The 26,400-nt window shown below is 43.9% G+C and overlaps 1 protein-coding gene across 1 annotated transcript in view; it reads left to right on the plus strand.

Annotated features, from left to right (window-relative positions):
* pstpip2 (proline-serine-threonine phosphatase interacting protein 2) overlaps positions 1 to 26,400 on the plus strand; it is a 127,102-nt gene that overhangs the window by 29,999 nt on the left and 70,703 nt on the right. Inside the window, exons 3-4 of the mRNA XM_048547050.2 lie at positions 15,824 to 15,898; positions 23,885 to 23,919. Coding sequence (XP_048403007.1) covers positions 15,824 to 15,898; positions 23,885 to 23,919 — 110 coding nt within the window. The remainder of the gene's footprint in view (positions 1 to 15,823; positions 15,899 to 23,884; positions 23,920 to 26,400) is intronic.

The following is a 26,400-nucleotide window of genomic DNA, read 5'->3' on the forward strand; positions in this document are numbered from 1 at the left end:
GTGGTGGGGTCGGATTGTAAATGGCGGAAGTGTCGGAGGATAATGCGTTGTATCCGGAGGTTGGTAGGGTGGTGTGTGAGAACGAGGGGGATCCTCTTGGGGCGGTTGTGGCAGGGGCGGGGTGTGAGGGATGTGTTGCGGGTAATACGGGAGACGCGGTCAAGGGCGTTCTCGATCACTGTGGGGGGAAATTTGCGGTCCTTAAAGAACTTGGACATCTGGGATGTGCGGGAGTGGAATGTCTTATCGTGGGAGCAGATGCGGCGGAGGCGGAGGAATTGGGAATAGGGGATGGAATTTTTGCAGGAGGGTGGGTGGGAGGAGGTGTATTCTAGGTAGCTGTGGGAGTCGGTGGGCTTGAAATGGACATCAGTTACAAGCTGGTTGCCTGAGATGGAGACTGAGAGGTCCAGGAAGGTGAGGGATGTGCTGGAGATGGCCCAGGTGAACTGAAGGTGGGGGTGGAAGGTGTTGATGAAGTGGATGAACTGTTCGAGCTCCTCTGGGGAGCAAGAGGCGGCGCCGATACAGTCATCAATGTACCGGAGGAAGAGGTGGGGTTTGGGGCCTGTGTAGGTGCGGAATAGGGACTGTTCCACGTAACCTACAAAGAGGCAGGCATGGCTGGGGCCCATGCGGGTGCCCATGGCCACCCCCTTAGTCTGTAGGAAGTGGGAGGAGTCAAAAGAGAAGTTGTTGAGTGTGAGGACGAGTTCAGCTAGGCGGATGAGAGTGTCGGTGGAGGGGGACTGGTCGGGCCTGCGGGACAGGAAGAAGCGGAGGGCCTTGAGGCCATCTCTATGCGGAATGCAGGTGTACAGGGACTGGACGTCCATGGTGAATATGAGGTGTTGGGGGCCAGGGAATTGGAAGTCCTGGAAGAGGTGGAGGGCGTGGGTGGTGTCACGGACGTAGGTGGGGAGTTCCTGGACCAAAGGGGAGAAAATGGAGTCCAGATAGGCGGAGGCTTGGGGACCGCTTTGCAGAACACCTCCGCTCAGTTCGCAACATACAACTGCACCTCCGAGTCGCAAACCATTTCCACTCCCCCTCCCATTCTTTAGATGACATGTCCATCATGGGCCTCCTGCAGTGCCACAATGATGCCACCCGAAGGCTGCAGGAACAGCAACTCATATTCCGCCTGGGAACCCTGCAGCCATATGGTATCAATGTGGACTTCACCAGTTTCAAAATCTCCCCTTCCCCAACTGCATCCCTAAACCAGCCCAGTTCGTCCCCTCCCCCCACTGCACCACACAACCAGCCCAGCTCTTTCCCCCCACCCACTGCATCCCAAAACCAGTCCAACCTGTCTCTGCCTCCCTAACCGGTTCTTCCTCTCACCCATCCCTTCCTCCCACCCCAAGCCGCACCCCCAGCTACCTACTAACCTCATCCCACCTCCTTGACCTGTCCGTCTTCCCTGGACTGATCTATCCCCTCCCTACTTCCCCACCTATACTCTCTCCACCTATCTTCTTTACTCTCCATCTTCGGTCCGCCTCCCCCTCTCTCCCTATTTATTCCAGTTCCCTCCCCCCATCCCCCTCTCTGATGAAGGGTCTAGGCCCGAAACGTCAGCTTTTGTGCTCCTGAGATGCTGCTGGGCCTGCTGTGTTCATCCAGCCTCACATTTTATTAACTGTGTAGTTACGCTGGCCAATTACTTTGTATCTGTTCCTCTAAACTATTGTAATCCACACCATTCAATGTCGACAGCGCATCTCAAAGCAGGTTTCATGCTTTGCGGTACTTTTTGAGTGTAGCAGGAAAGTAGCAACTAATTTGCACCCATTGAGTTCCGTAATTTTTTTTTAAAAGTTAGATTTATTGTCACATGTACTCAAGTACAGGATTACATGAGTACAGAGGAAATTGTATAAAGTTGCTATTTCTGGAGCTATCTTCGGTACAGAGATACCTCGGTAAAAAAATCTTAAGTATAAATTCGAAAAATGAAGAAACTACTGTTTCAGATAATAAATCTTCACAACAGTGAGCTAAAAGCTGTTGAAGGTACTGGGGATAGCTGCCCTGCGATTCTTCTAAATAATGTTATGGACACTTGTACATCCACCTGAGAGAGCAGAAAGGATTTCAGTTTAATGTCTCATCTGAAAGAAACCACCTCTGAGAGAGCTTTGCTCTTTCAGTATTACTGCCATCTGAGCCACAACTGACACAAACTGTTGATTTTTACCCTGGGCATACAACATTTTCTGTCGATGAAAGATTTAATGAAGCTATTTCTACATCTTGTTCACAAATTGGACAGATCATGGCACTGTTGCTAAATGTTTATGGCATTTGGAAGATGTGTGACATCTGAGCAAATTTGTTTGAAAATTTCATTGTGAAGTAAGAGCTGTATCAGTAAATTTTATGGTTTCAGGACTGTGGAATCCTTCAGTTGAATGTTTTTGCTCTTTCGTTAGCCTAGTTTTTAACTGAATTGGGTTTAGTTGGGAAACGTTTATCAGTGAGCAGGACTTGAGTAAGGGGTGCCAACACTACTCCCAAGCCTTCTGATTATCAGGAATGCCTTTTAAGGGTGTGAGCTGATTGAGGTTGCGAGCCCCTGCACACTGCACCAAGCACTTGAAATTTCTTACTGTTATGAAAATAGATATTATGCTGTTGATAGCACAGATAAGAGAGTGAGAGCCTTACCTAGGAATCAGGAGAGTAATGGATTACTGGCACACTGAGGAATTGTGTGGAGGAGCAGGGCCATAATTTGCTATTGGGATCATAAGGGGCCGTGGATGTGGCTAGGGATATAGCAGCCATGAGGAGTCATGGATGGGTCCTGGGCAGTTTTTGGGAGTTGAAGGGATATTAGGACTAGGGGCCCATTTCATTATAATGAGGATGAAAAGCCTCAGCAAAGTCCCTTTAAATATTCTGTAGTGGCATCTAGAAGTCTTGAGGGCAGCTTCTGATTTCTTTACTGGGTCAGCTGCCCCAGTTTGTATTCTCCTGCCAGTGAAGATCCTGTCTTTGAGGGCACTTAATGAAGAATTTTTCTCACTCTACTTAACTGTCTGTGTGATTTTAAAAATAAAAGGTCCCTGTAACAATTACAGATGGTGATGGGGCATTGGTATTGTTGCAAGACACCCAGGTCATGTTCTGGGAAGCTGGCTTTGAGTTCCAGTACCTCAGATGGTAGAATTTGAGTCCAATAAAACAAAGTCTAATGATGGCTGGAATTATTGTGGGTTCACCTATGCCAAATGTACTGGAACTGTTCAAGAAGTTAGCTTAGCACCACCATCTCAAGGGCGACAAGGGCTGGCTTATGTTGTCCATAACCCTTGAATGGATTAAAGAAAACTGAAATTTCCAGAAAATACTGCTCCAATATAGTAACTGTTGAAATATCATCACCTGAACTGACCCTTTTCCTCACTTAGCAAGCCCTTCTTTTGGGAGAGATGCTAGTGTAGTGTGTTGACACTGGTCTAGCAATGCAGTGAGCTAGGCTGAGTGGACACTGGTTCAAATGCCACTAGGCAGCTTTGGAGTTCAAATTCAATGAATGTATAATCTGTCTGGAATTGAAAGCATGTCTCAGTAATAGTGGCTATGACTTCTATCATTGCAAATACCCATCTGGTTCACCTGCATCCTTCAAGAAAGGAAATCTGTCATTCATTCTGCCCTACATGTGACTCCAGGTCCAGAGCAATGTGGTTGAGATTCTTAATGGCCCTCTGAAATGGCTTAGCAAGCAACTCAGTTCAAGGGAAATCAGGGATGCACAACAAATACTGGCTTTGGCAATGCTGCCCACAATCCATTAAAAAATAAACAAAAGAAGAGATTCTGCCTGGTATCATTGTGAATGTCAGAGTAAGGAGCATACACCACTTCGCTGAAGTAATTAGGGATAACAAATGAATACAACCTTCTCAACACAGTCCAGATACAGCTAAAACAATTGCTGTGAAGTTGTTGAGTCCCATAGTGTGTCCTGACCGTTTTCTTCTGGATTTTCTAAATTCTAGATTGAAGCCTAAATTGTTATGTAGTTATCCTTGTGACAAGGCAGGCAGATAAACAAAAAGGTTTCTGTGTGAATGGCAAAATGAGGCTGATAGGAGAACAGGGCTGAGATGAGGTTTGAATGGAAAATGCACACGGAGATCAAAATCAATTGCAATTAAATCGTCAGGAGAGGAATAAAATCATTGCTTCTTTCTGCTGCAACAGTGATAACATTATGGTCACTGGCAGAGCAAGATGCTGCAAAACTCTGGGGAACAATGACGGAACTTTCTTACTGCTGTGTGGGTAGGGGGAGGATGGGGGGAGAGTTGCTGCAGGAAGTCTAACCATTGACTGAGAGGAAACTCGCTACTTGTGCAGTTAACAAATCTGTTGACGTTATGATTGAAATCTGCACCGTATTTGGAGAATTCTGCTTTTTATTAGAAAGCAGCTATGTTATTAACTTTGTCAATGTTCTGTTTTGTTTCATAGCTGTAAGGAATTCAGTGAGATTCCTTCTTCTTCATGCCCATTGTATTTTCAAATCTTTAACCTTGTGTCATTTGTTGAAATTCAATGCCAAAATCTCCAGTCTTATATCAGTGCTTCATATATTAATTACGTGGATTTTTTTTGAAAGGAAGGCAGACATGTTCTCTGAGTGTTGGAGCTGCCAACTCTCCTGGATTCATAGAATCCTGACAGTGCAGATAGCCATTCAGCCCAGCGAAGAGTGATCCACCCTATCCCCATAGCCCTGCATTTCCCGGAGTCATACATCACAACCTGCCCATGCGACCGGGTTTGCTAAACTGAATTAGTCCCATTTGCTTGGTTTGGCCCATAATCCCTCTAAACCTTTCCTATCCATTTACCTGCCCAAATGCCTTTTAAATATTGTAATTAGTACCTGCATTTATTACCTCCTCGGGCAACCCATTCCGTATATGCACTGCCCTCTGTGTGGAAAAAGTTGTGCCTCAGATCATTTTTAAATCTTTCCCTTCTCATCTTAAACCTTTGCCCTCCAGATTTGGCCATGCCCACCTTAAGTAAAGACCTTGGCTATTCACCTTATTTATACTCCTCATGATTTTATAAACCTCTATAAGGTCACCCCTCATCCTCCTACACTTCAGGAAAAAAAGCCCCAGCCTATCTCCTTATAACTCAAACCTTCCAGTCCCAGTAAGAACCGGAGTGCCGGGTGGAAGCCCACACTGATGCAGTGAGAACGTGCAAACTCCACACAGACAGTCACCCAAGGCTGGAATTGAACCTGGGTCCCTGGTGCTGTGAAGCAGGAGCACTAACTGCTGTGCTACCATGTTCTAGATGGTAGATTTACAGGATTTATGGCTTAATATCACTGTCAACTCTGTGAGCAGTCCAGTGAATAAATGCATTAAACAAGATTGTGTGTGTGTGTGTGTGTGTGTGTGTGTGTGTGTGTGTGTGTGTGTCTGTGTGTGTGTGTGTGTGTGTGTGTATTTCAGTCCCATTTTCCTTGAAGGTTCTGAGGGAAAGTTGGGGAAGGTTGCTTGAGTGGTTCAGCTGGAGAGGGTGGCAAAGTCAGCAGATAATGGAATGAACTTCCTGTTATGTGTGAAACCAGAGTTGGCAGTTTATAGAGCCCAGGCTAATACTCTACAAAAATGAATTATTAATTTTGCTGCTATTTGTGGAACCCTGCTGTGTGCAAAGTGGTTTCTGCATTTGCCTCCAAAATAGTTGCAGCCCTTAACAATAGTAACTTGATTTAAATGCAAGCTATCTTGATGTTTGAAGAATAATACTGTGAGACACGGTACAGACAGAAATCTCCTGCACAATTGGTGCTATTATTCCTGTGAGTATATTTTTAACTGCGATCTAGAAAACTCAATGTTGCCATCCTGACAAAGCACACAATCGCAGCTGATAGCTTGATGCTGCACAAAGGGAGACCCACGCTATCACGGCAATCTTTTTTTTGTTAGCTGGGAGACTAAATTGTGACCATGTCTGTCTGTTCAGAGAAACGTAAAGGTTCCTGTAGTATTATTTGAAGAGCAGGAAGGTTCCTATGAGATAGTAGGAACTACCAATGCTGGAGTCTGAGATAACAAGGTGTGGAGCTGGATGAACATAGCAGGCCAAGCAGCATCAGAGGAGCAGGATCTCTAGTTCTGGATGTCCAATCAATAGAAAGATCCTGACTAAGCCTGTGAGAATTTTATATATTTCCTTCAAATCCCCTCTCATACTTCTAAACCATAGTGAACACACGCCGAGTTGAACCAATATCTCCTCATACAACAGTTCTGTCATCCTGCGGATTAGCCAAGTGAACCTTCTTTGTCAACTATATCCTCCTTTAATTAGATTAGATTCCCTACAGTGTGGAAACAGGCCCTTTTGCCCAGCAAGTCCACTCCGCCATTTAAATCATGGCTGATGGGCATTTCAACTCCACTTCCCTGCACTCTCCCTGTAGCCCTTGATTCCTTGTGAGATCAAGAATTTGTTGATCTCTGCCTTGAAGGCATCCAACGTCCCGGCCTCCACTGCACTCCGTGGCAATGAATTCCACAAGCCCACCACTCTCTGGCTGAAGAAATGTTGTCTCATTTCAGTTTTAAATTTGCCCCCTCTAATTTTAAGGCTGTGCCCACGGGTCCTAGTCTCCCCGCCTAACGGAAACAACTTCCTAGTGTCCACCCCTTCTAAACCATACATTATCTTGTAAGTTTCTATTAGGTCTCCTCTCAACCTTCTAAACTCTAATGAGTACAATCCCAGGACCCTTAGCCGTTCATCATACGTTAAACCTACCATTCCAGGGATCATCCGTGTGAATCTCTGCTGGACACGCTCCAGGGCTAGTATGTCCTTCCTGAGGTGTGGAGCCCAAAACTGGACACAGTATTCTAAATGGGGCCTAACTAGAGCTTTATAAAGCCTTAGAAGCACATCGCTGCTTTTATATTCCAACCCTCTTGAGATAAACGACAACATTATATTCGCTTTCTTAATTACGGACTCTACCTGCAAATTAACCTTTAGAGAATCCTGGACCAACACTCCCAGATCCCTCTGTACTTCTGCTTTGCAAATTTTCTCCCCGTTTAGAAAATAGTCCATGCCTGTATTCTTTTTTCCAAAGTGCAAAACCTCACATTTACTCACGTTGAATTTCATCAGCCATTTCCTGGACCACTCTACTAAACTGTCTAAATCTTTCTGCAGCTTCCCCACCTCTTCAGTACTACCTGCCTGTCCACCTATCTTAGTATCATCGGCAAACTTCGCCAGAATGCCCCCAGTCCCTTCATCCAGATCATTAATGTATAAGGTGAACAGCTGCGGCCCCAACACTGAACCCTGCGGGACACCACTCGTCACCGGTTGCCATTCCGAAAAAGAGCCTTTTATCCCAACTCTCTGCCTTCTGTCAGACAGCCAATCCTCAATCCAAGCCAGTAGCTCACCTCGAACACCATGGGCCCTCACCTTGCTCAGAAACTCCATGTATTACAAGATAACAAAGAAACTCCAAATGTATTACAAGATAACAAAGTGTGAAGCTGGATGAACACAGCAGGCCAAGCAGCATCTCAGGAGCACAAAAGGGTCTCATCCCAAAACGTTAGCTTTTGTGCTCCTGCGATGCTGCTTGCCTGCTGTGTTCATCCAGCTTCACACTTTGTTATCTTGGATTCTCCAGCATCTGCAGTTCCCATTATCTTCATGTATTACAATGCTGTTTCTTGTGTGTCAACCATTTGTCAACCTATACCAGTACATTACCCCAATCCCATTTTCTTTTTTTCAAATTTTGGGTTAGCATCTTATTTGGGACCTTATCAAATGAAATAAATGACATCTACTTGTTCTCCCTTATCTACTCTACTAGTTACACCCTCAAAGAAAATTCCAAAATATTAGTTAAGTATGATTTTCCCTTTCATAAATGCATGCTGACAGTGTCTAATCCTGTTAACACTTCCTAAGTATTCTATTATTATATCTTTTATAGTGGACTCTACCATTTGTCCCACTACTGGTGCTGGGCTAATTAGTCTGAAATTCTCTGTTTTTCCCTTCCTCCCATTTTAAATAGTGGGGTTACATTTTTCAATCTTCTAATCTGTAGGAACAGCCCCAGGGTCTATAGAATTTTGAAGATAATTACCAATACATCAACTGTTTTCAAGGCTATTTCCGTGATTACTGTGGGATATAGATTATCAGGTGCTGGGGATTTGTTAGCCTTTATTCTCATTAGCTGGTAAAGCTGGTTTAACAAAAAACTGATACTGATTTTCTTCATTTCCTCTCTGTTTCTAGAACAATGAATTTCTGGGAAATTTTGTGACCCCATGTTCCCTCATTTCTGACTGTGAGGGACATTATTTGTGTCATCCTATTGTAAAGATAAAACCAAGGAATGTATTTAATTGGTCTCTGATCTCTTTGTTCCCCATTATAACTTTGCCCCTAGATCAATTTTCTTGTCCTCTTTTGATGAATTCTAAAATGCTTCCTATTCTCAGGCTTGCCTCTTTTTCTGACAATTTTATATGTCTCCTCTTTGGATCTGATACTATCTCTAACTTATTTTGTAAGCCGTGGTTGCGCCACCATTCCTGTTTTGTTTTTGCATCAGATAGGAATGATAATTCTTGTAGTTCATTCATACATTCCTTATATATTAGCCATTGCCTATCTACTGCCAACCCTTTCATGAAGATTCCCCATTGTGACTCATTCCTTTTGTAGCCCCCTTTGTTTAAATACAACATCCTAGTTTTGGATTCAAGTTCATCCAATCTTGTAGAAGAATTTTATCATTTGTGTTATTTATGTTTATTAGTCCTCACTCATTGCAGAATACCCTGTCAAGGATAGCCTACTCTCTAGTTGGATCCTTGCCATTACAGGTCTTAAAAAGATCTCCACATATGCACTCCAGAAAATCTTCCTCCACAATATTATTGCTAGTTTGGTTTATCCATTTTATATGTAAATTAAAGTCAACATGATTACTTGTGTACCCTTATTGTTTCATATTCGTATCCTTATCCGTAAGTTTCTAATCTCCTGTATAACACCTTCCCTTTCATCTCCTAAAAATAACCCACCAACATTTTCTGCCCCTGGTGTTTCTTATCTCTACACAGACTCCATATCATGATTTTCCAAAGTAACAGCCTTCTCCACTATTGCATTGATTTTATCCTTCACTAACAATGCCACCTCCTTTTGTCTGTCTGCCCTAAGTACTGAATATCCCTGGATGTTTCATTCCCATCTGTTGTCACTCTACAGGCATGTCTCTGTGTTTGCAACTATATCATAACTATGTATATCTATTTATTCTCTTAATTCATTATGATTGTGATGACATCACATATTAAAACACCTTTTAAATGTCCTTTTTAATGTTGCTTGTTATCTTAGTTTTATTTTGCACTGTGGCCCTATTTAGTATTTTGCCCCTTTTTTTCTGCTTTCCACTTTTGCTTCTTTCATTTTTATCCTTGTTTGTCCATTTCTCTGCTGTGATTTCCATGCCCTTGCTATTCCAGTGTAAAGAATCCCTGAAAGCATTAGCAAACAGCCCCCTCAAGACCTTGGACCTAGTCCTGTCAAGATGTAGCCTATCCTATATGCACTAGTCCCATGTTCCCCAGAACAGGTCCCACAAATCTGAATCCTGTCCTTCTACACTATTTCCTCAGCTGCATAGGTAAAACCTGTTATTTCAAGGCTTGCTAGCAGGTGGCAGTGGTAGTAATCCTGAGATTAATACTTCTGAAGTCCTACTTTTTAATTTGTTAGCTCCCTGTGCTCATCTTGTAGGACCTTGTTCCTTTTACCTATGTCATTGATGGGCTGGCCAACCACAACCGCCGCCCCCCACCGCAGCCTGTTTTTTTTACCTGCTGGGTGACCACTCACTGAATATGCTGTACACGATAATCTCAACATCATGGATGCCTAACAGTGAGTCCACCTGCAGCTCCAGTTCCAAAATGTTGTCAGTCTGTAACTGCAGTTTGACTCTCCTCCTGCACTTGTGATTGCCAGGGATACTAGAAATGTCCATGACTTCCCACCTAGCACAGAGAAACATATCACGGGTGCAGGTTCTGCTGCCATGACTTCCTTTATACCAAACTCTTCAGTTATTTTCTTTAAAGAATATTACTTCAGCTAAGAACTTTTATTCCAGTCTGAAAAGTACAGATCAAGTCCCTACTTATCTTGTTTAAACAAGTGGACTGAAGCAGTTTAATTCATGGTAAAAATTCAAGAGAGGCAATAGCCTAGTGGTATTTGTCACTAGACAATTAATCCAAAAACTCAGCTAATTTTCTGGGGACCTGGGTTCAAATCTTGCCATGGCACATGGTGGAATTTGAATTAAATGAAGAATCTGGAATTAATGGTCTAATGATGACCTTGAAACTATTGATGATTTTCCTTTAAGGAAGGAAACTGTCATCCTCACCTGGACTCCAGGCCCACTCTGGGCTATTAGGGATGGGCAACAAGTTTTTTCTTTTATTTGCTTTAGTTCGGCAGGAAGATGTCGGAGGGAGGAGCAGCAGAGCAGAGGTGAGTACTAGACCACCAGAGCTCGGGGCACGAACTGCAAAAAAACTGGAGTGACATCACAGGGAGGCATTGACCTAATTGGCTGGCAGGAAATCTGCACTAAAAAGGACCCAGGAAAGAAGTATCAACAAATTTAATTAACTCATTATAATAATTGTATAAATTAATAAAGTAATTAACTAAGTAGAAATGGCTGCACAGGTGATGTGTTGTAGCTGTATGATGTGGGAGCTGGCGGATTCCATTGCGAACTGCAGTGAAATCACATCTGCAGCAAATGTTCTTTGCTCGAGGAGCTTCGGCTCAGAGTTGATGAGCTGGAATCAGAGCTTCAAACACTGTGGCACATCCGGGAGGGGGGGAAGTACCTGGACGCTTTGTTTCAGGAGGCAGTCACACCTGGTAGATTAAGTACTTCAGAATTGGTCAGTGGCCAAGGACAGCAGGATGTGACTGTGAGTGAGACATGTGGAGGGATCCTGCAGTCAGGGACAGAGGAGCTTCAGCTCTTGACCTTGTCCGACAGGTACAAGGTACTTACTCCCTGTGTGGATGAGGACAACGGCTGCAGGGAGGATGAGCCAACTGACCATTACACTGTGGTACAGGAGGCCATTCAAGAGGGGGGAGCAAAAAAACAAGTGGTAGTTGTAGGGGACTATATAATTAGGGGAATGGATAGTATCCTTTGTAAGCAGGTTCAAGAGTCCTGCATGTTATGTTGCCTGCCCAGTGCCAGGGTAAGGGACATCTCTGACCGGCTTGAAAGAATATTGGAGCGGGAGGGGAATGATCCAGCAGTTGTGGTCCATGTCAGAACAAACAACATAGGCCAGACTAGGAAAGAGGACCTTTTCAGAGATCATCAGGAGCTAGGAACCAAATTAAAGGACAGGTCCTCAAGGGTTATAATCTCCGGATTACTGCCCGAGCCACATGCTAATTGGCATAGGGACATGAGAATAAGGGAAGTAAACACACGGCTAAAGGAGTGGTGCGGGAAAGAGGGGTTCCTTTTCATGGGGCACTGGCATCCGTATTGAAACAGAAGGGATCTGTACCGTTGGGATGGTCTTCACCCGAATCGAGCTGGGACCAATGTTCTAGCAAAAAGGGTAAATAGGCTGGTCAACAGGACTTTGAACTAGAAAGTAGGGGAGAAGGGGATGGTCAAACTTGCCCCAGTGGGAAACAATGCAGCAGGTTAACATATGTAGTGGTGGATTCAACTATGAAAGAAATGAGAGGGAAGGAGAACTCAGGAGAGGTTATTAAAGTCTCCAGCACAGACACAAATAGGACAGAGTGTTTGGAAAGGGCTAGCAATCAAACTTCAAGGGCACTGGATAAACGAATGACAATGAGAAGAGGGACGGTTAATACAGGACTGAAGGTGTTATATCTCAATGCACGCAGTATAAGGAATAAGGCAAATGAGCTTGTGGCGCTGATCAAAATTGGCAAGTATAACGTGGTGGGCATCACGGAGACGTGGCTGCAAGGGGACCAGGATTGTGAACTGAATATCCAAGGACATACATCCTATCAAAAAGATAAGCATATGGGCCGAGGGGCTGGGGCTGCCTTATTGGAAGAAATTAAATTAAATCAATAGAAAGAAATGAAGTAGGGTCAGATGGTATAGAATCTGTGTGGGTAGAATTGAGGAACCGCAGAGGTAAAAAAAACCATAGTTGGAGTTGTGTACAGGCCTCCAAACAGTCGTCAAGAGCTGGGTGGCACAAGATACACCAGGAGATGGAAAAAGTGCAAGAAAGGCAAAGTCGCAGTGATCATGGGGAATTTCAATATGCAGGGGGACAAGGAAAATCATGTTTGAATTGGTTTGCAAGAAAAGGAATTTGTGGAATGTCTATGTAATGGCTTTTTGGAGCAGCTGGTGATGGACCCCACAAAGTAACAGGCAATACTGGAGTTAATGTTGTGCAATGAGCAGACTTGGTAAGGGAGCTGAAGGTAAAGGACCCCTTAGGAGGCAGTGATCACAATATGATTGAATTTTTTCTGTAATTTGAGAAGGAGAAGATAGAATCAGAGGTATTACAGCTGAATAAAAGGTGACTACAGAGGTACGAGGGAGGAGTGGCAGAATTGACTGGAACGAGAGCCTAGTGGGAAAGACAGTGGAACAGCAATGGCAGGAGTTTCTGGGAGTAATTCAGGGAAAAGAGGCATGGTACAGGGCGGGTGAGGCAACCATAGTTGAATAAGGAAGTCAGGGATAGCATAAAAGCAAAAGAGAAAGCATATAATGTGGTGAAGGGCAGTGGGAAACCTGAAGACTGGGAAGCTTACAAAGACCAACAGAGGACAACAACAAATGAAATAAGGAGGGAGAAGATTAAACATAACGGTAAGCTAGCCAATAAAGTAAGTGGAGACTAAAAGAGTTTCTATAGATATATAAAGGGCAAAAGTAGACATTGGACCACTGGAAAATGACACTGGAGAGATAGTAGTGGGGAACAAGGAAATGACTGAGTAACTGAATAATTACTTCGCATCGGTCTTCATGGTGGAAGACATGAATAATCTCCCAAAAATTCAAGAGAGTCGGGGACAGAGCTGAGTATGGTGGCCATCACCAAGGAAAAGGTGCTAGTAAAACTGACTTGACCTGAAGGTGGATAAGGACCAGATGGACTACACGCCAGAGTTCTAAAGGAGATAGCTGAAGAGATAGTGGAAGCGTTAGTGGTGATCTTTCAGGAATAGCTCTAGTCAAGGAGGGTCCCAGAGGACTAGAAAATCATGTACGTGACACCCCTGTTTCAAAAGGGAGTAAGGCAAAGGACGGAAAACCACAGGCTGATTTAGCCCTACCTCGGTTGTGGGTAAGATTTTGGAGTCCATTGTGAAGGATAAGATTTCTGAATATTTGGAAGTGTATGGTAAAGTAGGAAAAAGTCAGCATGGTTTCATCAAGGGGAGGTGATGCCTGACAAATCTGCTAGAATTCTTTGAGGAAGTAACAAGCAGGGTAGAGCAAGGAGAGCCAATGGATGTTATCCACCTGGATTTCAAGAATGCCTTTGACAAGATGCCGCACAGGAGGCAGCTGGGTAAGATAAGGGCCCACGGTGTTAGAGGCAAGGTGCTAGCATGCATAGAAGATTGGCTGTTTGGCAGAAATCAGAGAGTGGGGATAAAAGGATCTTTCTCAGGATGGTAGCCACTACAAATGGTATTCCACAATGATCAGTGTTAGGACCACAACTTTTCACTTTATACATTAACGGTCTTAATGTAGGAACTGTGGGCATCCTGGCTAAGTTTGCAGATGATACAAAGATAGGTGGAGAGAGAGGTAGTATTGAGGAGCTGAGAGGCTGCAGAAGGATTTGGACAGGTTAGGAGTGTGGGCAAAGAAATGGCAGATGGAATACAACATGGGTAAGTGTGAGGTCGTGCACTTTGTTGAGAAGAATAAAAGCATGGACTATTTGCTAAATGGGAAGAAAATTCAGAAGTCTGAAGTGCAAAGAGACTTGGGAGTTCTAGTTCAGGATTCTCTCAAAGTAAACCTGCAGCTTGAGTCAGTAGTCAGGAAGGCAAATGTAATGTTGGCATTTATTTTGAGATAGCTGTAATATAAAAGCAGGAATGTATGACTGAGTCTTTGTAAGGCCCTCGTCAGGCCACATTTGGAGTATTGGGTGCAGTTTTGGGCACCATAAAGGATGTACTGGCCCTGGAGCAGGTTCAGAGGAGGTTCACGAGAATGGCCCCAGGAATGAGAAGCTTAACATATGAGGAACGTTTGAGGACTCTGGGACCATACTCTTTGGAGTTTAGAAGGATGAGGGAGGATCTAATTGAAACTTACAGAATGCTGAATGGCCTGGACAGAGTGGATGTTGGGAAGATGCTTCCATTGGTGGGAGAGACTAGGACACAAGGGCACAGCCTCAGAGTAAAGGGAAGACATTTTAGGACTGAGATAAGGAGAAACCTCTTCAGCCAGAGAGCGATGAATCTGTGAAATTCGCTGTCACAGAAGGCTGTGGAGGCCAGGTCATTGAGTACATTTAAGAATGAGATAGATAGGTTCTTAATTATCAAGGGGATCAAGGATTACAGGGAGAATGGGTAGAGGAAATGGTGGACCAGCCTTGATGGGCCGAATGGCCTAATTTCTGCTCCTGTGCCTTATGGCCTTATGACCTAGCCAGAGATGCCTACATTCTGTGATTGAATAAAAATAAATAGAAGTAATCACCTGACCATACGCCAGATGCTTTCTAATTTACAGCTATTTAAAGATGCACCCTACCAGCATACACTCATCAATTTCATTTTGTTTTAATTTCAAAAATCTAATTTATTCATAAAGATATCTTTAGATGTATCTATTTAATCACAAATGCAGTTCAGTTCTGTACAGTAGCATATCAAGGAAACAAACCCTCATCAAATTCCCCACTGTCCACTTGTGCTTCTTTATATTGAGTTCACCACTTTACTCATGAGCTGCTATATACTGAGTTCCTCCCGATCTGCTTCACAGCAATGCTGACTGCTGCACAGTCTTCCCAGTGCCAGTAATTCCTCAGAGATGATGGGCTCTGGAATGCACTTCCTGAACAAGTTGTGAAGATGCATTCAAAAGAGAATTGGAATAAAGTTGTTTAGAAAACAGTTTGAAAAGCTGAGATATGCATAATGTGCTGCATTGTCCGTCACAATTAAAAACATTTTGTCTATGCTCTCTTTACATTGTTAAATCATGCCTTCCTCTCTCCGGTGGATAAAGCTTCTGATGGTTAATCCCACCCAATTACAAAAATCCGTGTAACAAGTATAAAAATTAAACAGCAGTTAACTGGTTTTAATTTCCACACGATATTAAAGCATTAGTTAGATAGCAATGCTATTGATTTCTTTTTAATTTATCTGTATTAACTGTCCAGTAAGTTTTTTTTATCTATTACAACCAGTTTCTCCGTTATTTGATATAAACAGAACCTATATTTAACAACACTATGTGAGCTTTGTCGCTCAAGTAATTGGGGTGGACAGACTGTATATTTATATCCTATATGTACCAAAGAATATTGATATGCATTGAATGGGATGCTGGTTTACCGTAAAGTGACAATAAAACACTACATCTCTGGTATTACTGAGGACAGTGCCCACGACTTAGATGTTCCATATATGTGTTTTACTCAGGAACATGACAATATTGCTTTTCTGTGAATAGGGCGTCCATTGAGGAGAAATATGGAAAGGAATTGATGTCATTGTCAAAGAAAGTGTGTGGACAAAATGAACTGAAGTAAGTTCTTTATGTATTTTTTTTAGATTAATTTTTCAGTTTCAAGTTATGGAGTGTTTTCCACTGGAGATTAGAATACTGTTAACCACTTGCCAAAATGTCTCTCAAACATCTCTCCTCCCTGCACCCCTGCCCCACCAGATGATGGTTGTTATGAACAGGTGATCAAACAATATTTGTGGTGACCCCATCTATAATGGGTAAAAGCTGAAAAAAACGATGAAGAAAAGAAGGGTATCAGTGTTATATCTGGATATGTTAATGATTTGGATGAGGGGAGCAAATGTACTGTAAACAAGTTTGTGGATGAAACAAAAATAGGTGGGAAGGCAAGCGCTGAGGATGACACCAAGAGTGGATTCTTGTAGAGGTTTCAGCCTGGTGGGCTATGGCGAATTGGGTGAGAAATTCAGTAAGGCCCACTTCTATCAGGAGCATCTTGTGCTGTTCTTCTGCACTTTTGAGGATCAGCACTATAGAAACTCAGTAGACAGTGGGGAGTGCCGACTAAGAGAGATTAGAGCTTGCTAACTGCCTTACTATTGGCATAATTTGCCTCATTAATGTTCAGATCTCTATTTTACCAACTGTACCAAACAAATTAGACATTGAGAAATCTTGGGCAGGACCCTGGAGACTTTGGCTCATCACTTGCTGCAAAGGTCCTCCATTTGGACATGGGGCACCAATATCTTGGCTGTACTTCACATAGTGGCATTCAACATGTACCAGCCTCTAAGAACCCTCATAGCACATCAGCAGCCCACTGATAGTAACCTACTGCACCTTGGGCTGCGGCAGTAACAATTACTGTAATGGACACTGTGCACAGAGACGTGCACCCAGCTCATGGCCTGGACCAGTCTGTATCTCTAGGTTCTTCGATCACTAACATAGTGTTCATATACTCTCAGTTTACCTGGATACTCACAGTATCCCTGCCGTGTATTACCTTGCTTTGTCTTTTTGCCCTTTACTGCCTGAGCTGGAGACACCTGGCTCATATTACTTCTGTCCCGCCTTGTCATTTAGCACAGATACTGAGGTAAGAAACTTTGTTACGATTGTAAATAGGTATCTGTGAAATCAAAAGTGTTGCGAGGGATTAACAGTAAATCGAGAGCAATCTCTGATAACAATCCGCGGGCTTGGTCACAGTCAGTCAGCTGTCTGAGCCAGACAGAGACAAATGCTGTCCACGTAAGGAGTGAGGAGCTGAATGATGGGCAGCCCACCACCTGCCTTGATTCTTTCTTCCCTACTGTGAGCTGTTTTCTTTCTGGAACGAGATGGGGACAAGTATTACAGGAGATAACAGTGCTTAACTGTTGGTTACTCTTGGGGCAGATGAAGAGGTGTCCCAAGCTAGCGAGTAGTCAGCTGAGAGGACCTGGAGTGGTTTTGAGGTTGAGTTAGGTTGGAGCAAGTGAGGGAAGGTGTTACACACAGTAGTGAGAATGATAGAACAAGAGCCCTGGTGGGAAGTGGGTGCAATAGCACAGATAGAGTGAATGTGAGGTATCAGAGAGAGAAAATCGTGGCACTTATTCTGGCAGAGCGGAGAAAGTCATTGGCCCTTTCCCTACATTGCTACGCATTCACCCCGACGGCTGATACTGCACTGACTCAGGTGTCATCCTCAAACCAAACTGGTATGGTCTGGTGCCATGGCCTCTACCACTGGTCCTGACGGAAGAGGAAGTTCTGTGTTTGTACAGCCCTGGCCAGTAGGATTTCCGTGTCTCTACCTGTCAAGCAGGGACTCCAATTTCCTCCTTCTGCCAGGTTCGCTGCAGCAAAGGCAAACCCAGAAGGCTGTAATACACACCTCGCGACAAGGTTGATGACGTCACTGGAGAGGAACTTGGAGTGAAACAGGAAGAATATGATTGTAGTGCTCCACCTGGGGACCAACACATGTCAGACTAATGAAATAGTAAAGGTGCCCCAGCCATGGTTAACCAGGGAAATTAGAGAAGGGTCTAGGCCTGAAATGTCAGCTTTCCTGCTTCTAAGATGCTGCATGGCCTGGTGTGTTCATCCAGCTTCACACTTTGTTATCGCGGATTCTCCAGCATCTGCAGTTCCCATTATCTCTGATACAAATTAGGGGTAGTATTAGATCTAAGGAAGGGGCATAAATATTAACCAAAAAAACAGCAGACTTAAGGAGTGAAGCAGTTTAAAATTCAACAAAGAAGGACAAAGGGATTAATTAAGAAAGGGAAAATACAGTACGAAAGTAAGGTTGTGGGGAAGAAACAAACAGATCATAAGCACTGAGATATTCTGTTGGCATGTGAAGAGAAAAGATTTAGTTAAGACAAATGTAGGCCTCTCATAATTACAAGAAGTAGTTATAATGGGGAACACAGAAATGGCACACCAATTAAATACACAGTTTCGTTCTGTTTTTACAAAGGAGGACACAAAAAACCTTCAGGATATAATGAGTATGAGGAACTGAAGGAAATCGGTATTAGTAGAAAAACTGGGGAAATAGCTAGTTCTAAGAATCTACATTCCAGAGCACTCATGGAAGTTGCACTAATCAATGTATTGGTGGTCACCTTCTGAGGTTCTCTAGACTCTGGAACAGTTCCTACAGATTGGTGCATAGCTAATATAACTCCTCAAAAAAGGTGATATATTATACTGACATAAATAGAGAACTGGTTGGCAGGCAGGAAACTTGTCTCCCTGCTAATAGGATGGATGTTGCGAAACTTGAAAGGGCTCAGAAAAGATTTACGAGCATGTCGTTAGAGTTGGAGGGGTTGAGCTGTAGGGAGAGGCTCAATAGACTGGGGCTATTTTCCCTGGAGCATCAGAGAATGAGGGGTGTCCTGGTAGAAGTTTTTAAAATCAAGAAGAGAATGGATAGGATGAATAGACAAGGACTTTTCCCCAGCATGGGGGAGTCCACAACTAGAGGACATGGGTTTGAAGTGAGAGGGGAAAGATTGAAAGAACCCAAGGAGCAGCTTTTTCACACAGAAGGTGATGCATGTATGGAATGAGCCACCAGAGGAAGTGGTGGAGATTGGTACAATGACAATATTTAATAAGCAACTGGATGGGTATGTGAATGGGAAGGGTTTAGAAGGATATGGGCCAAATGCTGACAAATGGGACTAGATTAATTTAGGATATCTGGTCGGCTTGGATGAGGTAGACCAAAGAGGCTATTTCCATGCTGTACAGCTATATGACTGTACAAGTGTAGGAATAAATGGGCCATTTTTTGAGGAGTACGCAGGGTCAAGCAGACTACCACAATGATTGGTGCTTGGACTCTGTATATTCAAAAATATATACTAATGGTTTAAATGATGGAACTGAATGTATTCTTTCCAAGTTTACAGCTGATGCAAAGCTGGCTGGGGCGGGGTGGTGAACTGTGAGGAGGATGCAGAGATGCTTCAATGTGATGTGGGCACATTGGAGAGTGAGCAAGTGCATGGCAAATAAACGTGAGTTTATCCACTTTGTAGCCAAAACAAGAAGATGAAAAATTATCTTAATGATGAAATTTTCAGGAATGGGAGATGCGACAGCAACCACTTATGGAAGCTGAGGAAGGGTCAATAGACCTGAATCATTAACGCTGATTTCTGTCCATAGATTCTGCCTGACCTGCTAAGATTTTCCAACAATTTTTATTGTTGTTAGGGGAGCTAAATATTGTTTAAATTGGGAAAAATTGCAGAAAGCTACAGGGAGTCATCGTGGATGAATCACAGAAAGCTATCATCCAGGCAAGAAGAGAAAGCAAATCAAATGTTGACCCTTATTTCAAAAGGAACACAGTACAAAAATAGGGAAGTATTACTGAAACTACACATAGCACTAGTTGGATCACACTTAGAATACTGTGAAAATTGTTTTGTTTAAATAAAGATATTTTGGCATTGGAGGCAGTCCACAGAAGGTTCTGCAGGTTGATCCTAGATATGGAGGGAATGTTTTGTGAGGAGAGTAAGTTTCTGAGTTTGAGTAAGTTGAATGTGTACTCATTGGCATTTAGAAAAGAGAGGTGACCTTATTGAAACATACAACATTCTTCGGGGCTTGACATGGTAGATGCTGAAAGACTGTTTCCCCGGTGGAAGAGCATAGCACCCAGAGGGTGTAATCCCTGAATAAAGGAGTCACCCTGTTAGGACAGAGATGAGGAGGAATTTCTTCTTAGAAGATGGTGAAACTGTGGAATTCTTTACCACAGAGAGCTGTGAGGCTGTGTGGAGAGATTTGTAATCAGTCAGTGATTCAAGGCTTATGGAGAAAAGTCGGGAAAGTGGAGTTAATTATTGGTTTGGCTGTGATCTCACTGAATAGCAAAGCAGACTTATACGCTGAATTTCTGCACCACTACGTTATGCTCTTACATGATTAGACTTTGGTTTGACCTTTGACTCATCTCCAATTAAGATGCAGTAACAAGATAGACCACATAGTAGATGCAATTCATAGCCACCTCTACATTATCTAAGTACCTCCCATTTATTTCAGTTAATAGTTTCCTGCACATCGAGGTCAGATTGAAGTATTTATCACATTTTGTAGCTTCTCTTACTTTGCTTTTGTTCTTAGCATGTTGACAGTTGCAGATTTGTGACTGCTAAAAAATATTGTAATTTAGTTAATTTATGGGTGACTGTACAACTGAGTAGCCTGCTCAGACTTCAGAGGGCATGCAGTGTCAACCACATTATACGAACCGAGTTTGTGTAGATGACACCATGGGTAAGTGCAGCCTCAAACTTTACCTGGTGAATATAGAACATAGAACAGAGAACATTACAGCACAGTACAGGCCCTTTGGCCCTCGATGTTGTGCCGACCTGTCATACCGATCTCAAGCCCATCTAACCTACACTATTCCATGTACGTCCTAATGCCTGTCCAATGGCGACTTAAATGTACCTAAAGTTGGCGAATCTACTACCGTTGCAGGCAAAGCGTTCCATTCCCTTACTACTGTCTGAGAAAAGAAACTACCTCTGACATCTGCCCTATATCTTTCACCCCTCAATTTAAAGCTATACTCCCTAAATAGTAAGAGAAGCTATAAAATGTGATAAATATTTCAATCTGACCTCAATGTGCAGGAAACTATTAACTGAAATAAATGGGAGGTACTTAAATAATGTAGAGGTGGCTATGAATTGCATCTACTATGTGGTAGATCTTGTTACTGCATATAGTGACAATCTGACAAGCTTCTGGTGTAACTTCTTGCTGAAGATGTTTTCCTGTTCACAGATGTTGTTACATACTACTGGAGTACATGGAAGCTGAACCTGGGACCACCGGGTCAGAAACAAGGACACTGCTCTTACACTGCAAGAACCAAACCTCACTCATCTCCACCTATCTGGACTCCATTTTCTCCCCTTTGGTCCAGAAACTCCCCACCTACGTCCGTGACACCACCCACGCCCTCCACCTCCTCCAGGACTTCCAATTCCCTGGCCCCCAACACCTCATTTTCACCATCTTCGTCCAGTCCCTGTACACCTGTATTCCTCATGTAGATGGCCTCAAGGCCCTCCGCTTCTTCCTGTCCCGCAGGCCCGACCAATCCCCCTCCACCAACACCCTCATCCACCTAGCCAAACTCGTCCTCACCCTCAACAACTTCTCTTTCAATTCCTCCCACTTCCTACAGACAAAGGGGGTGGCCATGGGTACCCGCATGGGCCCCAGCTATGCCTGCCTCTTTGTAGGTTACGTGGAATATTCCCTCTTCCGCACCTAGACAGGCCTCAAACCCCACCTCTTCCTCCGTTATATTGATGACTGTATCGGTGCCGCCTCTTGCTCCCCAGAGGAGCTCCAACAGTTCATCCACTTCACCAACACCTTCCACCCCAACCTCAAGTTCACCTGAGCTATCTCCAACACATCCCTCACCTTCCTGGACCTCTCAGTCTCCATCTCAGGTAACCAGCTAGAAACTGATGTCCATTTTAAGCCCACCGACTCCCACAGCTACCTAGAATACACCTCCTCCCAACCACCGTCCTGCAAAAATTCCATCCCCTATACACAATTCCTCCGCCGCATCTGCTCCCAGGATGAGGCTTACCACTCCCACACATCCCAGATGTCCACGTTCTTCAAGGACCGCAACATCCCCCCCCCGCAGTGGTCGAGAATGCCCTTGACCGCGTCTTCTGCATTTCCCGCGATACATCCCTCACACCCCGCCTCCGCCACAACCACCCTCGGATGATCCCCCTTGTTCTCACATACCACCCCACCAACCTCCGGATACAACGTATCATCCTCCGACACTTCCGCCATCTACAATCGGACCCCATCACCCAGACTATTTTTCCATCCCCACCCTTGTCTGCCTTCCGGAGAGACCACTCTCTCCGCGACTCCCTTGTCAGCTCTACACTGCCCTCCAACCCCACCACACCCGGCACCTTCCCCTGCAACCGCAGGAAGTGCTACACTTGCCCCCGCACCTTCTCCCTCACCCCCATCCCAGGCCCCAAGATGACTTTCCATATTAAGCAGAGGTTCACCTGCACATCTGCCAATGTGGTAGTTTGTATCCATTGCACCCGGTGTGGCTTCCTCTACATTGGGGAAACCAAGCGGAGGCTTGGGGACCGCTTTGCAGAAAACCTCCGCTCGGTTCGCAACAAACAACTGCACCTCCCAGTCGCGAACTATTTTAACTCCCCCTCCCATTCCTTAGACGACATGTCCATCATGGGCCTCCTGCAGTGCCACAATGATGCCACCCAAAGGTTGCAGGAACAGCAACTCATATTCCGCTTGGGAACCCTGCAGCCCAATGGTATCAATGTGGACTTCACAAACTTCAAAATCTCCCCTTCCCCCACTGCATCCCAAAACCAGCCCAGTTCTTCCCCTCCCCCCACTGCATCCCAAAACCAGCCCAGCCTGTCTCTGCTTCCCTAACCTGTTCTTCCTCTCACCCATCCCTTCCTCCCACCTCAAGCTACACCTCCATCTCCTACCTACTAACCTCATCCCACCTCCTTGACCTGTCCGTCTTCCCTCCCTACCTCCCCACCTATACTCTCCTCTCCAACTATCTTCTTTTCTCTCCATCTTCGGTCCGCCTCCCCCTCTCTCCCTATTTATTCCAGAACCCTCACCCCATCCCCCTCTCTGATGAAGGGTCTAGGCCCGAAACGTCAGCTTTTGTGCTCCTGAGATGCTGCTTGCCCTGCTGTGTTCATCCAGCTCCACACTTTGTTACCTCATGCTTTCTGGCTCCTTTCGGTATTGATATTAATCACCAATTAACTAGACCAGTAATTCCCAGGTCATGAGTTCGAATTGGTGATTGTGAAACTCAAACTTCATAAGAAAAGTAATCTGTGCAATTGAAGATGATCATGCATATTAAGCAGATTCAGTTCCCTAATAAAAACCGTAGATTGTCGACTACATCTGTGGAGAGATAGAGTTAATATTTCAAGTTTGATTTGACTTCTTTGAACTATGCGCAGTGTCTCCAGCACTTTGTTTTTATTTCCAGTCTCTAACATCCACTATGTTTTTGCGTTATGGTGGTTCCGTGTGTTGTTGCTGACCACACCCTCTGGCCTACAGTGGACCAACTGCACGTTATTTAGTTGACTTTTTGATATTTTCTGAAGTGGTTCTGCCTGCCACTATCTAAGCGCTGTTAACACATGTGGAATACATTCTAAACACAAGATACAATCTGAAGTGTACAGCTACTTTAATTGGAAAAAGGCTGAGAGCATTTTCACGTTACTCCTACAATGGGGTACAACCATTAGTAACCCTCACTCCTAGAAAAGAGACTTAATAATGAATTGAATGATAACGTTGTACAGTTGGAAGAACAACATTTGAAACTTGTAAGGAACCCAGTTTTAATCAAATATTTCAGTGATTACCAAAAACCCATCTTAGCTTGTAATTCCAGTTGTTCACCTCAGTCTTCTCTTTTTTTTACTCCCTGTCTAGTACATTGAAGAGAGCTTTTGACGTCTTCAAACAACGTAAGTATTTATCTTCTAAGATGTGAATGACAAGCTGGTCCAAATCTTCTGCTAATTATTTTATGTGCTAGTGATTTAGATGGGAATTCTTTTAACACTGTAACATGTTGAGTAAATAGAAAAAGATGTAGGGTTCTTGAGGTGAAGAGGGTGTAATCAGTGGATGGGAATAGAATCAGAGAATTGTTATGGAGTCGGAAGGGGACCATTCAGCCTGTATGAGATTGAATATAAATGCTTTAGGCAGAGAACAGGAAGAACTTTTTGACAAATAGGCATCTGCAACACCAAAGAGAGGACAGGGACTGAATACCCTATCTCCCATTATGCCCCAGCTCTGTCCCAAAACTGGACCACTTTTGTCGTAGTAAGATCTGGTGAGACTGGGCTACCCACCTACACGTGACAGCTAAGATATCAGATTGACCTTATTAAGTCTAGTTGAAACATTCCAGCGCTGGCAGGATCCAGTTTAGATGCCAAAAGGTGGGGACCCGTCAGTAAGGGGCTAATGCTTCAGTCAGGCCTAGAGACCCTTCCTGGGTGTAGTAGCAATTACATGCTGCCCTGCCCTGCACTGAATTGCCTCCCCTTCCCTGTGCTTGATGGCTGAATCCAACTTCAAGGCCCCATCCTCTATTTGTTGGATGAAGAATGTGTCTCCCACTCATTAAAGGGGTGCGGGTTCATTCCACAGGGAAACACAGCCAACTTGTGTTTGCGGGCGTTGAAGCAAAATACAATGTGGAGGGTTGAGAATAGTGGAATATACTGCCGTTGGTTTTGAAGCAGACTTTGTTAATTTTTAAGCAATGTTTAAAAGTTTGGAATTTCCAGTTGGCAAGCAAACATGTTAGTAATTCTGTTTTGTGGAGAAGGAGCACCAACGTCATTGAGTTGGTCAAAATAACCCACATCTGTTTTGCAGTTTCATTGGGACGCTCTCACTCTGTATCTGTAGCTCCTTATGTTATTTTACAACCCTTCTCAACAAGCAGAGCCACTTTTGACATGTCAAGATTCAGTGCTCACTCATAGAAGCACAAGTATCCCTTGAAAGTGACAGCTTTTGGGGGTTTTTTCTTGTTTGACTGAGCAACTGAGGGATGCCACTCTCATGAATTTACTCCTGAATTGTGCCATTGGATGCTCAGCATCAAAGACAAAGCACTTTCACAAATTGTACGCTGTAAAGGGATAGCCACAAGTGTTGACATGGCACTCAAATTCCAAAGGATAGGGACGATCTCACACTGAGGGGAGGTCATGGTATGATAAAAGATGGGTGTGTCTACAGATATTGTGCAGCACCTTCACCATGGACAGTAAAATATCTCTGTCCAGGACTAAGGGAAATTTGATCTTCTTGCATATGAGTCTGACAAAGTGTGCCTACCATCTGGTGAGTACTGACCAATGTTAATGCAGCTCTTAAAGAGGCGATTAAAAATGTGGAGAACGTTAATTTCAGAATGCCTGGTTTGGAGCTTACCGTTGCAGGAAATGTGTTGAATGCATTGTAACTTTTTTATTAATAGAACAGGGAGATTGTACTTCCATACGGATGAATGGTGATGATGGAGGAATATAGTACAGTCAACTGTATGATAGGTTGAAGACAATACCTACCATTATTCAATACCTGAATATTATTCTTCCTGTTCTATACGATTTAGTATCTTTGGGTCCCAAAGCATGGAACTCATGGCAACACTGAGATCAATTTGCTCTATCTTAAGGTCGTCTGCTCGTAAGATCTGGGTTTTGTTTTAACTGCTTCCTAGCTCTGGATGAGGTGTTGTTGGCCACTGGAAAATGAGAGTCGCTGGAAAGCCGAAGTAAGATTTAGAAAAGCACAACAGAACAACAAAGAGTAAAGTCAAGTTCTAGTGGCTTGCCTGGAAACTCAGTCACTGAAATGATAAGTTGTCTATCTCCTCATTGTTTACTAGGTAGTCACAGGATCAGCTTAAGTGACATGTCCATCACATCACCACATCCTCTGTTATCGCCCAACCACGTTTATTTACAGACCCAGCCACAAGAACATTATGAGCTACCGATCACAACTCTGGTCAAAAGTGACATCCCCATCAGCATAGAGTGTGGGACCTGAACCAGCAAGTTTCCTCAGCTTTGTTAACCCCATCTCGAGGTTGTAGACTTTCCCACTGAGCCGATGTGTTGGTTGCAGATGTTTTGTCACCCTGCGAGGTAACATTGTCAGTGGATTTCCGGTGAAGCGTTAGTGTTCTGTCCCGCTTGTTACTTATATGCCTCGGTTTGCTGGGGTTGTTCAGAAAACCAAGGCATATAAATAACAAGCAGGACAGAACACCAATGCTTCACCGAAGATGCACTGATGACGTTACCTGGCAGGGTGATGAAAGGTCTGTAACCAACACACCGGCTCGTCCAGCAAGTCTACGACCTCATCCACAGCCCGAGCAAGAAATCTTCTCAAAATCTTTAACACCATCT

This window comes from Stegostoma tigrinum, chromosome 1 (genome assembly GCF_030684315.1).
Source record: "Stegostoma tigrinum isolate sSteTig4 chromosome 1, sSteTig4.hap1, whole genome shotgun sequence".
Taxonomy (NCBI): domain Eukaryota; kingdom Metazoa; phylum Chordata; class Chondrichthyes; order Orectolobiformes; family Stegostomatidae; genus Stegostoma; species Stegostoma tigrinum.